Source organism: Vombatus ursinus, unplaced genomic scaffold (genome assembly GCF_900497805.2).
Source record: "Vombatus ursinus unplaced genomic scaffold, bare-nosed wombat genome assembly UNPS02014802.1, whole genome shotgun sequence".
Classification (NCBI taxonomy): Eukaryota; Metazoa; Chordata; class Mammalia; order Diprotodontia; family Vombatidae; genus Vombatus; species Vombatus ursinus.
The window spans coordinates 17,206,717-17,221,813 of NW_020954580.1; the positions used below are offsets into that span (position 1 = coordinate 17,206,717).

Below are 15,097 nucleotides of genomic sequence, written 5' to 3' on the forward strand. Positions count from 1 at the left end.
TTATTTCTTGTTCCTTTTGGCCTTCCTTCTGTTTGATTCTCTACAATTTGAGTGGGGGAGAAGGGGTAAAATCCCATTACAACCCTTCTGCTCCCTCCAGCTTTCCCCCAATTGAAAAAAGGAAAAGAAAAACAAGATCTTTGTAACAAATACACATAATCAAGGAAAATATGTTTCCACACTGGCCATGTCCAACAATATGTCTTATTCTGTATCTTGAGTCCATCACCTCTTGATCAGGAGATGAGTAGCATGTTTCATTGCAAGTACTCTGAAATTATAGTTGCTTGTTTCATTGATCAGTTATTAAGTCTCTCAACATTGTTTTTCTTTACAATATTGCTGCTATTGTATAAATTGCTTTGCTGGTCCTACTCAATTCACTGCATCAGTTCATACAAATTTTCAAAGTTTCTCTAAAGTGTTCCCTTTTGTTCTTGAGCACAATAACATTCTCTTACATTCACATACCATTATTTGTTCAACCACTTCCCAATTGATGGACACCCCCTTAGTTTCTTGTTCTTTGCATTACCAAAGAAAATAAAAGCTATTATAAATGTTTTTTGGTCCTTTCCCACTTTCTTTGATCCCTTTGGCATCTAGACCTATTTGTGGTATCACCAAGTCAAAGGGTATACCCAATTTAGTGTCTAGGGGACATGATTACAAACAGCCAACTTGCTAGTACTACAACTCAAGGAGTGTTTTTGCAGATCTAAGACTTTTTTTTTTTTAACATGCCTATAGAGCCCTGGTGCAAAAGATGGGTAAAATGAAAAGGAGGGGCAGCATGAGATAGTAGAGTATTTGGCTTGTAGTCAAGAGAGACCTGGGTTCTACTCTCCCCTCTCATACTTAGAAGTTATGTGACCAGAGAAGTCACTTAACCTCATTGAGTCTCAGTTTTCATTTGTAAAATGGGGATGAAAATACCTTTAGTATGTGTCTCACAGGGTTGTAGTAAGGATAAAATAAGACAATATAAGTAAAATACTTTGCAAACTTTAAAATACTATGCATTCCATTTATTTTTAATAATACACATTGAAATCATAGGCTTAGTGGATGATAAAATGTCTGGAAAGATAATCTAGTCCATGGAAATAAATACACTGACCAACTTGCCCACAGTTATAAGGAAATCAATTAGAGAATAACTAATGAAAGTCAGAAATTGGGCTTAATAGCAATTGCTATGTATGAAGAAATTCAGACTTTACTATTGACAATTTTTTGTGATTTTTAGTTCCAATGTGATGGTGTCAGGAAAAGGAGGACATTAATACGAGAGAGCAATGTGGGTGAAGTCTGTGGACATTTGCAGGGTTAGGTAGAATTTTTATGAATCAAATGATATAGAAAGTCTAAAGGCAAATTAATCTGCTTGGCATATGTATAGATATGCTCTCCTCGGGTAATAGGAAATTACTTCCACTGAGTGATTATTCCCCATGTTCTACACAATTTCTTCCAGTAAATTGTAACCTAAGTCCCTCATGCTGTAGTTCATTCTGCCCTCAGGGTGTTTCTAAAACAGGTAGCTATAATCAGAGGTGCTGATAAACTATTAACAATAGGACACACTTTGAAGTTTAATCTGCATTATTGACATTTTTCTCCATCACTTTCTTAAATCCAGACAATCAACAAAACAACAAATTCAGCCCTGATTTAATGGTGTTTGTGTATTTCTGAGGTGTAAATGCTTAACTACAAAATTTAACAATTAGCCCTTCATCACACCTATGGGTAATCATCTATAAAATAATCTTTCTTCAAGAAAAAGAGAGCTGACTTTTTGTGGTGACAAAGAATTGAGGGGGTACCCATCAATTGGGGAATGACTGAACAAGTTGTATATGAGTATAATGGAATATTATTGTGCTATAAGAAATGATGAGCAGGCAGATTTCAAGAAAACCTGGAAAGACTTACATGAACTAGTGCAAAGTGAAGTGAGCAGAACCAGGAGAATATTGTACACAGTAACAGCAACATTGTGTGATGATCAACTATAAAAGATTTAGTTCTTCTCAGCAATATAATGATCCAAGACTATTCCAAAAGACTTGTGATCTAAAATGCTATTTACATCCAGAGAAAGAACTGATGGAATCTGAATGCAAATCAAAACATACTATTTTCACTTTCTTTAATTTTTGTGGTTTTTCTTTTGATCTGTTGCTTCTTTCACAACATGACTCATATGGAAATAATGTTTTACATGATTAAGTATATATAACCTCTATGAAATTGCTTACCATCTTAGGAAGGGGGAGTGGAAGGAGGGAGGGAGAAAATTCAGAACTCAAATTTCTTTTCTAAATGAATGTTAAAAATTGTCTTTACATACAATTGGAAAAAATAAAATGCTATTAAGAAACTAAAAAAAAAGAAAAGGAAAACTGAATTCGAAATTACACAAAGGTTCTTTGATTTGAGCAGTATGGTGAATTCCACATGGTAACCTGTCTATAACATAGTAGAAAAGACATAGGGAGCTGCCAGAGGATCAGGGTCACACAATTAGTCAATGTTCAGGGGCATGATTTGGACCCTTACAATCTGGCTCCAATTCCTACCACTTGATAGAAACTGTTCTATTTAATAACGACTTCTGCACTATTGACTGCTCTCTGCTGCTGGATACTGTCATCCCTGTTTTTAGACATTTATCTGACATAGCTCTCTTCCTGTTTTTCTGACTAAACTTTGTCAGTATCCTTTACACAATCAGCACGTGAGCCCTGCCCCCTGAATGTCGGTGTAGCACAAGACTCTATGCTGGGGCCTCACATCTTCTCTCTTTACATATTTTCTCATTAAAGATCTCTTTAGCTCCAATAGATTTAAGAATCATCTCTATACAGATGATTCCCATCTCTCCTGAGCTCTAGTCCTGCATTTCCAACTGCCCCTTGGGCCTCTTCACCTAGAGGTTTAATATGCTCTCAAACTCATCATGTCCAAAATGGAACTCATTATCCTGTCCCCTAAGGCTCCCCCACCCTGTTCCTGTCTTCCCCGTTTTTGTTGAGGGCACCACCATTCTCAAAGTCATCCATGTTCCCACCCAAGGACCCAACCTCAAAATTTCAAATCTTCAATTTGATTCATCCCTACCTACTTCCAATCAGTTACTAGGTGTGTTGATTGCTTCTCAACACCTCCTCATATCTATCTTTTCTGCAAATCACTTTAGTTCAAATTATCACCATTTCTCTTCTGAATTATTTGAATACCTCCTAATTGGTTTCCCAGCATCCAGACTCTCCCCTCTCTAATCCATCCTTCACATTGATTTTCCCAAGATGTACATTTGACCACGTCATTCCTCTGTTCAAGAAATTTTAATGGCTCCCCATTATCCTTAAATTAAAATACAAACTCCTGTTTGGCACTTAAAGCCCTTCACAATTATTCTCCAGTCTAACTTTCCAGATTGATTACATATCTCTCTCCATCATAAACTCCAGCCAAAATGGATCATATTCCATCTCTCACCTCCATGCCTTTGCATAATCTAAACCACATGTCTGGTATACTGTCCCTTCTCCCTTGTGCTTCTTAGAACCTTCAACATTCAATTCAAATGCCACCTCCTTCAAGAGGCCTTTCATGATAACCCCAGTGGTTAGTGCCCTTCCACCAATCACTGTATGTGGGTTTTGTATCTATCATGCACGTACTTAGCTGTGAGCACATTGTACTTTGCTAGTGTAATGTAAGGTCACTGAGAGACTTTCACTTTTGTCCTTGCATTCCCAGCACCCAACATAGTGCCTGACACATAGTAAAGCCTTTAAAAATGTTTGTTTTTTTAAACATAGATTTCTATTGATATCTTTTGCTTTTACATAGTCTAGATTTCCCCTTGAACCCCTAACCCTCCACTTCCTGCCTCCCAGAGAGCCATCCTTTATAACAAAAAAGTTTTAAAAAATTAGAGGAAGAAGAGAAAAAATCAGTAAAACCAATCAATACATCAAAAAAAAAAACCCAACCTCAAAAACCTGGCATTATGTGCAATGTTCCACAATCAAGGACCCCCTCACACGACCATCTCTGCAAAGGAAAGGAGGGGAGATATATTCTCATACCTCTTCTTGGAGATCAAGCTTATTCTTTGCAATTTTGTAACATTGAATTTTAAAATATCTTTTTATTGATGTCTTTTGTTTTTTTCTTTTTTTTTACATCATCATAGTTTTCCCAGTATCACTCCTCTTCCTTCTCCTAGAGAACTATCCTATATAACAAATAATATTCTTTAAAGAGAAAAAGATAAGAAAAAGAAGAAAAAACATCAGCACAGTCATTGAATATATTGGAAAAAGTCCAAAAAGATGTGCAATATGTAACATCTGTGGACCTTCTACCTCTGTAAAGGAGTGGATTGGTAACATCCTCTCATAGTTCTTCTTTAGAGCTTTGCTCATTCTTTGCAACATTGATTTTTAATTGTTTTGTGATTGCTTCTCTTTCCATCTACTTTTTTTGTATTGGGTAGAGTGCTTTCCTGTCTCTGCTCACTTCACTTTGCATCAGTTCATGTAAAATAAATGCTCATTGATAACGATCGATTGAACCTAGGTCTTCCTAAATCCAAGCTCAGCACTCCCAACTTCACCACATTGTCTTTTCAAATTTGAATTTGAAATTAAGGAAGATAAATATGTTCAGTGACAACATTTAACTAGGTTGTATTCAATGTTTGTGCCACCAAATCATATTTATTTTAAAGTCTTCATTAGAAACCAACCACAGCATTAGCCAGGAGCAGCAATTCGAAGGCTCTAGAGAGAACAAGAGCAAAACATACAATGAACCCTCATGATCATGATATATAAAGAAAAAAAGTGACAATCCCCTCCCTAGGCCCACTGGGCCCCTTTTGTGTTATTTTTGTCAATGCAGCAGCAGACCTGCTATATATATGGGAGCTGCCGCGGCTGTAGCCCATAACACTGAACTCTCAGTACCATCCTCCATTGATCAACCATGGGAAAGGTAAGCCAAGCAGGGACGTTTCCTAGAGTGTCTGAAACGGACTCCATGTGATTGGGGCAAGATCAGGTCTTTGAACCTTCTTTCTTCCATTTCAGATCACCTTCTACGAGGACCGAAACTTCCAAGGCCGTTACTATGAGTGCAGCAGTGACCACCCCAACCTCCAGTCCTACTTCAGCCGCTGCAACTCTGTGAGGGTCGATAGTGGAAACTGGATGCTCTATGAGCACCCCAATTATTCAGGCTACCAGTACTACCTGCGGAGGGGCGAGTATCGTGACTACCAGGAGTGGATGGGCTTCAATGACTCCATCAGGTCCTGCCGAATCATTCCTCATGTGAGTTCAGTTTTATCTTCATTTCACCATGGAGAAGTTAGGTCAATAGTGAACCAAGTAATCTTTATAAACAAAATTCCAGTATTAATCCCAACAGATATCTAACTGTGAGCTTAGCTGGGATTACACCCTCTTCTTCTCCATCAAGGAGAAATTATTTAAAATTAATGAACCTCTGACTGATGGGCATATGCAGTGTATTCTGAGCCAGATGGCCCCACTGATAAAGAATAAGTAATCATGTTAACACCAGTGACTTCCAGCATCTACGTAAGAATACACAGAGTAGTCAGTCAGCTATTTATGTGGTACAATTGTAGTGGTGAAGTTCTCCCATTCCCTGAAGTGCCTTGTCTGCCGGTCTACTGATATGTGAAAAATCAACAATTGGGGATTCATTCCTTTGACTTCATCTTTTGGAAGGTATATGCATTTGTGACAGGCATTTATCAAAATGTACATCCCCCTTGGAGGAGTGACATAGGGGTTTTATCAGTCATTTATGCCTCAGTGTGAATCCATTAGCACATCTTTTCTTGAGAATAGGGGTTTGATAGGAAAAAACGGAGATGAGACCACCAGAAGACTGTTGGAACTAGGGAGCGTGAAGGGGGTAATACTCAGAAGCGGAAAGCTACGGAAATAGCTAGGAAAACTAAAAAACCAAAGAGCCAGATTCTGCCCCGTCCCCCAGGAACCTCTCCTTACTCCATTTGATTCTGGTGCACTCCCTCAGCACTAGCCTGAGGGCTGAGCTTCTATTTTTGCTCAACCTTTAGAAGAGATTTGCAGGAATGTGCTCTGGAGCAAGAAATGAAATGGCAACTGTTGCAAGACGACTTGCTTTGGGGCAACAGAGTGTAGGACTTAGAGCAGCAGAAAGGAGATTGAATGGTCCAGCCTGTCTTTCTGATCTTATTGGTAATTCATGGCCTAGGAATGGGAAATAGCTAGCCTTGCTCTCCTTCAGTTTCCTTTAATAGAATAGAAAATCAAAGAAGAGAGAGATTGAAATGCTTCTTTTCTGGAGTATATAAGACTATGTAAGGTTTAATGATTCCAGTCTCATAAATGGGATCATAGAATTTACAGCTGGAAAGAGCCTTAGAAATCATCTAGTCCAACTCTCATTTTACAGGCAAGGAAACTGAGGCCCAGAGAGGTAAAATGTTGTGACCAGGGCCACATAGAGAGATCACTATAGACGTATGAGATTTTAAAATATAAAAAATAATTATTAGTTACACACACTGAATGACATACCGAGTGACTCTTGCTTTTGATTTGGCTGTCAAATCTGAGAAAGAAAAAGAAGAGTTGAGCGCTTGTGATTAATCTTTATAGTTGGATTGTGGGTTTCCAGTCTCTCTCCCATCTTCCAACTAGCTGTCAACATCATCTTCCTAAAGCCCAAGTCTTACTGTGTCACTGGGTTCAGGAGCTTTCTATGCCCCCCATTTGCCCCTAGAATAAAATACACATCCCTCTATTTTGCATTTAAAGCCCTTTACTATCTGGCTCTAGCCTGTTTTCCAGCCTTCTTTCATATTTCTCCTCTTCATGAACTATGTTTTCCAGCCAAATTAGCTTACTTGCTTTTCCCGGAACTTCCTTTCAACTCCACCACTGTGTTTTTGCCCAGGCTGTCTGTCCCTCATTCCTTCATCACTTCTGCCTCATAGAAAACCTCAAGGCACAGCTCATGTTACCTCCAATGTGAAGTTTCTTCCCTGAATCAGTTGTCAGTATTCTCTTACTGCTTCAAAGATTATGGGTCTACTGTTGACATGTTGTGTCCCTCCAGTGAAAGTTGTGCTCCTTGATCATAGTTACCAGTTCTCCATTTTGTTGATATTCCCAGCATCTAGTGTGGCATCGTGCAAGTAGCAGGCCTTTAACATTCCCTTGGATTGGTTGTTTATTGAATTATTTGCCAAAACAGGCAACTCTCTTATGATTTCCCATCTTCTGCCCTGGTTCAACAGACCCGCTCACATCGGCTTCGGATCTATGAGAGAGAAGACTATAGAGGCCAGATGGTGGAGCTCACTGATGATTGCTCTTCTCTTCAAGATCGATTCCACTTTCAGGAGATGCACTCCTTCAATGTCCTGGAGGGCTGCTGGATCCTCTATGAGCTGCCCAACTACCGAGGAAGGCAGTACTTGCTGAGGCCGGGGGAGTACAGGAGATACCTGGATTGGGGAGCCATGAACACCAAAGTGGGCTCTGTGAAGAGAGTGATAGACTATTACTAAAATATGTTTACATTCTGCCTATCTCAATTTGGAGATTAATAAAATCCTTCCTGTGTGTTCCCTGCAAATATAAGCTCTTGTTTTTCTTTCGATCCCATTTTAAAGGCTTAGCTGGAACAAGGCAAGGCTGAAAGTATGTTTTCCTGTGTCAACTGAGATGGGGAAGGTTATTTGATTCTCATCCAGTCTCTCAGAACCAAATGTCATACCGCAGAGGCCTATATTTTTTAAAATGTGAACTCTTTCACCATTCTTAGGAGGCTTATCTTTTAGAACTTGCCTACATCCACTAAGGAATGAAAGCACTGACTTAGCCCATTCCAGACTGTCTCTAACAATATAGGACTGGATATTTTGAGTAACCATTATGCAGTGTGGAATGGACTGGATTAGGGATTCAAATCCAGACCCTAGTCACTGTGGGCAGCACTTTCCTCCTCCCCCCTCTTCCCATCATTCAGGGAAATATGAGATTGGACATGAGAAGCAAATCTCTACGTAATTGCTAGGGCAAGTAGATGAGGGAGAGTGTTCCTGACCTATGATTTCATTGATGCAGGGAGCTCCAGGTGCAGAAACTCCCTCTACTGATGCAAATTGGCAACACGTCTGTAGCTCATAATCTTAGAGATTTGCCTAGGACACTGAAAGATGAAGAGACCTGCCCATGGTCAGGCAAATAGAAAGAGTTTGTGGTAGGATTTGAACTCAGATCTTCCTGGACACCAAGGTTGGGCCTCCATCCACTATTTCCTGCTGCTTTTCTAATAGATTAGTGATACAAAATTAAACTCAATGTGCAATGCAGATTTGAGACAATTATATGAGATGATCTCTAAGGCCCCTTCCAGTTATAATGAATAATGACCTAGAGATAGTGCACCTTTTGCACCACAAAGAAACCCAACAAAACAAGTTTCCCCTCCCCTTTGTCCTCTGTCAGGACTGTCCTGGCACTCAAGGAATGTTAAAAAATTTTCAAGAAGAGCTCCAACACATTGGGTGAATCCTCCATGACTGGTTTATAGAAGGACGTGAGTAAGAGACCCACAGGTTGAAATTGTGCTAATGGTCCCTAATCTGTGCTGTAGGAGGAGGTACCCACATCAAATGTTATTATGGGTCATAAGATCATAGATTCACAGCTGGAAAGGATCTTGGAGATTATCAAGTCAGACTTTTATAGATGAATGAAATCATTACATTTTACAGATGAGGAGACTGAGGCACAAAGAAATTAAGTAACTTGCCCATGGTCGTATAGCTAGTAGGTGTCTGAGACAGGGTATGAACTCAGTTCTTCCTGAATTCAAGCTGGGATTAAATGAGATAATATTTATAAAGCATTTAGCACAATATCCAGCACATGGTATCCGCTGAATAAATCCCTTGTTCCCACTGTCCCCTTCCCCAAGTCCAACACTCTATCCATTAAAAGTCACACTGCCTCAGTATTCAAAGTTTTGAAATGTTAAATGTTTTGATCAAAGACAATAATAGTCCCACTATACTATACATGAAGGCAGTAGATAAAGTGTTGGCCCTGAAGTCAGGAAAACTCATCTTCATGAGTTCAAATCTGGCCTCAGATTCTTACTAGCTGTGTGACCCTGGGCAAATCACTTAACTCTGTTTGTCTCAATTTCCTCATCTGTAAAATGAGCTAGAGGAGGAAATAGCAAATCACTTCAGTGTCTTTGCCGAGAAAACGCCAAATGGGGCCATGTAGAGCCAGACATGACTAAAAACGACTGAACCACAATTTTCCATGGATCAGATCACATCTGGCATTGTCTTCAATTCTAGTCACTAAATTTTAAAAGGAGTATTGACAAAATGAAGTGTGCAGAGGAGGGAAATCAGGGAGTGAGAAGCCTAGAAACTATTAGTAGTTTTAATAATTCACAACAATATAGTGATTTCTCATATCAACTTTGTTGTTCAAATATTACACAAAGAAAAGGAAATAGTAGACTTGTTCAATATTGCTTCTGAGAAAACAAGGAGAATTTCTGGAGGGAAAGTTACAGAGCTTGAGTATGCACAAAAAATAATTTTCTTGCAACCAGAATTTTGCAGCAAATAGAATAGGCTACTTTGGAGATAGCGTGCTCCTTCACACGAAGAAGGGAATAATCATCTGTCAGTCATTCATTCATTGAAAAAAAAGATTTATTAAGGACTTATTTTACTCCAGTCACTATACTAGATGCTGGGAATACAAAGACAGAACCAAAAACAATCCTTGGCCTCAAGGAGTTTATACTATATTAGGGAAAAGCAATGTGCCACAAGTAAAAAATATATATACAAAATGACATTGGGGACCCCTGACAATTGGAGAGATCAGAAAGATATAATGTAAGAGAAGGCACTTGAGTAGAAATTAGCCTTGGCCTAAAGCATACTGGAAGGAATCAAAACTGCCTTGCTTTCCCAATTCAAGTACTAAGGTTTCTATCACGTACTCAATGATTTATGAGACTGAGTACTTGATTTCTCCTTTTGCTCTTCAAGGCTCCCCCTTGCCATTATGTCTTGTGCCTTCTCAGGGGAAGAATATTATCAGAGAGATTCTTGCTTTGGGTTGGACCCTTTCAGCTCTGAGCCTAGGGATGAAGTTTACTACTGAGAGAACATCTCTGTACCAGATTGTTCTGGATGGTCCTGAGAAAACAATTTATTCTCTGAGTCTTTGTTCATCTACAAATAATGTGGTTTTCACTTGTCCCCATTTGCCATCTTAGGACATTAGAAGGATTGGTGATTATAATCAGCAATGTTCTCTAAAATGATTTCCTACTAGGAATAATAATCTCAAGAAAACAGGAACCAGTCAAATTTGATTTTGTGCGAATGGACCATTAATTGAATGGTAAATTCACTATAAGCTCTATTTTGGGTTAATTAGTAATCTTCTAATTTTACCCTACAGGATACCTTGTTTCTTAAATGAACTAGCTATACAGTTTCTTTTAAAGAATAATTGGGAAAAAAAGAATAATTGATTTTTTCCCCAAAACCCATGAAGTGGGACAAATTGGTGGAGTATTTGGAGAAATATTTGCTTTAAATGTCAATATACAACAAATTTAGATGTCTATGGTAGGGATACACACACACACACACACACACACACTTTTCCTGTCCTGCTTTGCCTGCAACTTTACCTGTGATGGTTTAGTACATATTTAGCACTCATGAAAACCATTTGTTGTCATTGTCAATAAGTTTATTTAAAGGTTAGTAAGGATCTTTTTTTTTAATAGCATACATTCCCACACTGAGCATGGTAAAGATCTATTGATTGAATGACTTTTGATTTCAACAACATTCCAAAGACTTGGGCACAGAAATGTTAGAGGAAGGAGACTGACCCTGTGATTCATTCATTCATTCATTCATTTTTTATGCAGGGATCTCCCAGATGAGGAAACTCTGTTAATTCAGGTCTTCACTTTCTCTGTAAATTAAAAAATTAACTAAAGTAGTGTTGTCAAGCTGAAGTAGAAATGGGTCACTAGCCCTTCCTCTTTGCCATCTTCCTCCCACTTGCAGCCATGAAGGTCGAGATGTGCAGCTTCAGCGGGTACAAGGTCTACCCGGGTCATGCATGGGAGGCACTATGCCCACACGGACAGCAAGGTTTTCCAATTTTTGAATGCAAAATGCGAGTCTGCATTCCTTTCAAAGAGGAACCTCTGACAAATTAATTGGACTGTCCTGTATAGGAGAAAACACAGGAAGGGACAGTCGGAAGAAACTCAAAAGAAAAGAACTTGCTGGGCTGTTAAATTTCAGAGAGCCATCACTGGGGCTTCTCTTGCTGGTATAATGGCCAAGAGGAACCTGAAGTTTGAAAGGCCCAATGAGAACAAGCCATCAGGCCTTCCAAGGAAGCAAAAAAAGATAAGCAAGCAACTAAGAAGACAGCTGCATCTGCTGCTAAGGCTCCTACAAAGGCAGCGCCTAAACAAAAAATTGTGAAGCCTGTGAAAGTTTCTGTGCCCTGAGTTGGTGGAAAATGTTAATTGTCTACTAAATTGGACTAAGTAAAATAAAATTTAAAGCAACAGCAACAACAAAAAGAAATGGGTCTCTAAACCATACAGAAGTATCCCTGCAAGCCATGTATTGACTTAGAAAACTTCATATTAATATCATTTATGTCTTACTGTATTTTATTTAATTTTTAAAATATTTCCTGATTACATTTTTCATCTGTTTCAGGCTGTACTTAGGAGTATGCTGGGCCATTGACTCCTAGAACACTCAGAAATGAAATTATTTTCTCAAGGTCACACAGCCAAAATGTAAAAGAGTTGGAACTTGAACCCAGCTTTTTTTGAGTGAGCTATAATTAAGGTTTTTTTTGTTTTTGTTTTTTTGGTGAGGCAATCAGGGTTAAGTGATTTGCCCAGGGTCTCACAGCTAGTAAGTGTCATGTGTCTGAGGCTGGATTTGAACTCAGGTCCTCTTGACTCCAAGGCCAGAGCTATAGCTATTGTACCACCTACCTGCCCCCTATAATTAAGTTTTGAATTATTATTCTGTAGGATTAATATTGTTTGAGCATTAATGTATCATTAATAATAACACAAAAGGAATTGTGTCAGAGAATTAAGAACTTCAAGAGTTAGAAGAGCCCTTAGAGACCACCTAGGCCAATCTCAACAAGAATTCCATTTGCAAAATCTACTAGTGGTCATTCATCCCTTGTTTGAAAATCCTGTGTAACCAAGAGGGAACCAGTCACCATCAAAAAAGTTTGTATTTTTCTTTTAGTGCCTCTTTTGCTCAAGTCCTGGGCTATAGAACCTGAAGGCCATCTGATCATCTACATTCTCGTCTTCTTTCTTGCCTTTCTCCATTGGAAGGCAGGGCCTGATAAGGTTTTCGGGGGCAGTAGCACCATATAATGAACCAGCTTCGTGCACGCACTTCTTCCCCTCTGATCTTAATGTTCCTCATCTAATTCCTGCACCCCTGGAAGAAAAGAAGGAAGGTAAGAAGGAAGGAAAGAAGGAAGAGAGGGAGGGAGAGAGGGAAAAGAGAAAGAAACAAAGGAAGAAACTTTCAGTAATGAGATAGGGGAAATATCCATTGATTTTGAATTATGCAACCTGGGTTTGAATCCTACCCAGCTCTGGAACTGCAATCACTTAACCTCTCCGTGACTTAACTTCCTCTCCTGTTTCCACTTCCAGCTCTTGAAACAATATTCAATCAACAGTACCATTCCTGGCAAGAAATGAGTTTATTGGCCAGTCACTCTATTGACCAAACCTATGACTTTCCTGTCTAAAACACACAGTCCTCAGAATACAGTAACCACTTAATAGATACGTATTCATTCATTCTTTCACTTAAATCTTATCTTACATTTAGTAGGTCTAGTATACAGCAGCGCTTAACAAATGCTCTCTGAATGAATGAATGGCAATTATAGAAAAATCTAATTAATTCAGATTGTACACATTAGAATTTGTTGAGGGGGCGAAGTTTATTTTTGTCCTTTCTGTAAATTTCTCCATTGAATCCTAGTCTCATTAGACCAAAGATTTAAAGCTGAAAGGGATCTTAGAAGCCATCCAGTCCAATCTTCTAATTTTACTGATGAGGAAACTGAGACCTAGAGAGGTTATTGATTTGCCCAGGGTCAGACAGCCAGTACATGGCTGAGGTAGAATTCGAACTCAGGTATTTCAACTCCAAATCCAGCGTGCTATATACTGTCTTACATGTCTTTGGGAATACCTGGTTGAGACCTTGACTTCTGAACCATCTAGGTATTGTTAAGGTCAGACAGATAGAAATCTCAAATAGAGCTGGTGAATATAATGGATATCACATAACATAACATAACAACATAACATAATGTAATGTAACACAATATAATGTAATGTAATATAATATATGTATATATAATGTATGTGTCAATGTAATCTTTCATCCTCCTCTTACCTGTGCTGTGGTTTTTGTACCTTGTCCTCTGGGAAGCCATGTTTGTGAATAAAGAAATAAGAGTATTTCAATTTCAAGTCACTGCTCACCTCTTCCTGATTAAACTCAGGGCTCCAGCAATACCAGAGCATTTTAAAAGTTCATGGATGTCTAGCCTTGCTGAGAGTGGATCCTGAGCTTCTTGATTCCTATGGCCATTTATCATTTATGTTAATCCTCTCTCAGCATCTCTGGCTCCAACAATGACTCAGACAAGGACTGTTCTTTAAGAGACAGGTAAAATCTGAACTCTCACCTAGTTAAAATCCTGTGAGCCACTTGATTGGGCTTGTGGCTAGACCTCAGGCACTTAAGTGATTTGTCTTTTAGAGAGAGACAGAGAGACAAACAGACAGAAACAAACACAGGCAGACGGACACAGAGATAGAGGCAAAGAGTAGAGTGAGAGAGAGAGACAGCCAGAGCCAGAGTACAAAGATCCAAGACCTTGGAGTGGTACTGGCCACAGAAGCAGATTTTTCTCTTAAGACATTTTAATTTTCTTTACAGTAACTGAACTACATATACAGAATGCAGAAATTCGGGGGTCAGAGTAAAACTGGACTACTAAAAAGGATGATGATTTAATGCAGGTCTGTCCAAATTTTCCTCAATTATGGGCCATACAACTAGATATGTATGTGTGTGTATACATATATATATATATATGCAGACTGTGGAAACTGTTGTATTAATCACTGCAAAGTATAGCCTGCCAGTTATTCAAACATATGCATTTTTTCGCAGTAAGAGAAAAATAGTCTAAAAAAAGATTTAATCAAATTTATTTTTATAAAAATAGACAGAGACAGTATTAATTATTGATTAGTTTTTATCAATTTGTGTAGAATTGTTGTTCAGTCGTTTTTCAGTCATGGTTGACTCTTCATGAACTCATTTGGGGTTTTTGGCAAAGATACTGGAGTGGTTTTCCATTTCCTTCTCCAGCTCATTTTACATGTGAGGAAATCAAGGCAAAAAGGGCTAAGTGACTTGCCCAGGGTCACATAGCTAGTATGTGTCTGAGGCCAGATTTGAACTCAATGACTCCAGGGCACTCTATCACCTAGCTGCCTCCTATTGTTCAGAATCCTGGAATTTAACAAACTGAACTCTGCTGAAGAATAATAATCAGCAATCACCAAGTATTTATTAAGTGCCTACTAGGTTTCAGGTACTGGTTATACAGATGAGTGAATGAAATGATCTCTACCCACAAGAAGCTTACATTTTAACAGGAGATAATTATGTAATGGACAGCTAGGTGGCACAGTAGTCAGTAGAGCTTGTAGTCAGGAAGACTCATCTTCCTAAGTTCAAATGTGGCCTCAGACACTAGCTCTGTGACACTGCAAAAGTCATTTAACCTTGTTTGCCTCAATTTCCTCATCTGTAAAATGAGCTGGAGAAGAAAATGGCAAACCACTCCAGTATCTTTGCCAAGAAAACCCCAAATGGGGTCACAAAAAGTCAAACAGGACTGAG

At 38.8% G+C, this 15,097-nt stretch overlaps 1 protein-coding gene, 1 long non-coding RNA gene and 1 pseudogene across 6 annotated transcripts in view; 2 read left to right on the forward strand and 1 right to left on the reverse strand.

Moving 5' to 3' along the window:
- The first annotated feature begins 5,004 nt into the window (after positions 1-5,004).
- On the forward strand, positions 5,005-7,609 carry LOC114051258 (gamma-crystallin D-like). The gene is made up of 3 exons (XM_027873459.1): positions 5,005-5,013; positions 5,109-5,351; positions 7,337-7,609. The coding sequence occupies exons 1-3, from the start codon at positions 5,005-5,007 to the stop codon at positions 7,607-7,609; spliced, it is 525 nt and encodes a 174-aa protein (XP_027729260.1).
- Positions 7,502-15,097, reverse strand: part of LOC114051260 — a 41,181-nt gene continuing 33,585 nt past the window's right edge. For 4 of the 5 annotated variants that reach the window (XR_003570134.1, XR_003570130.1, XR_003570131.1 and 1 more), the window contains exon 6: positions 12,092-12,595. This is a non-coding gene — a long non-coding RNA (uncharacterized LOC114051260). Of the gene's footprint in view, positions 7,581-12,091; positions 12,596-15,097 lie in introns of those variants that run through there. The other variant, XR_003570132.1, reaches the window with a different exon arrangement.
- LOC114051259 lies at positions 10,866-11,943 on the forward strand (annotated as a pseudogene).

Coding starts and splice junctions, on each gene's coding strand:
- LOC114051258 (XM_027873459.1), top strand. Junction 5,352..7,336: donor CCTGCCGAATCATTCCTCAT/GTGAGTTCAGTT, acceptor CTGGTTCAACAG/ACCCGCTCACATCGGCTTCG.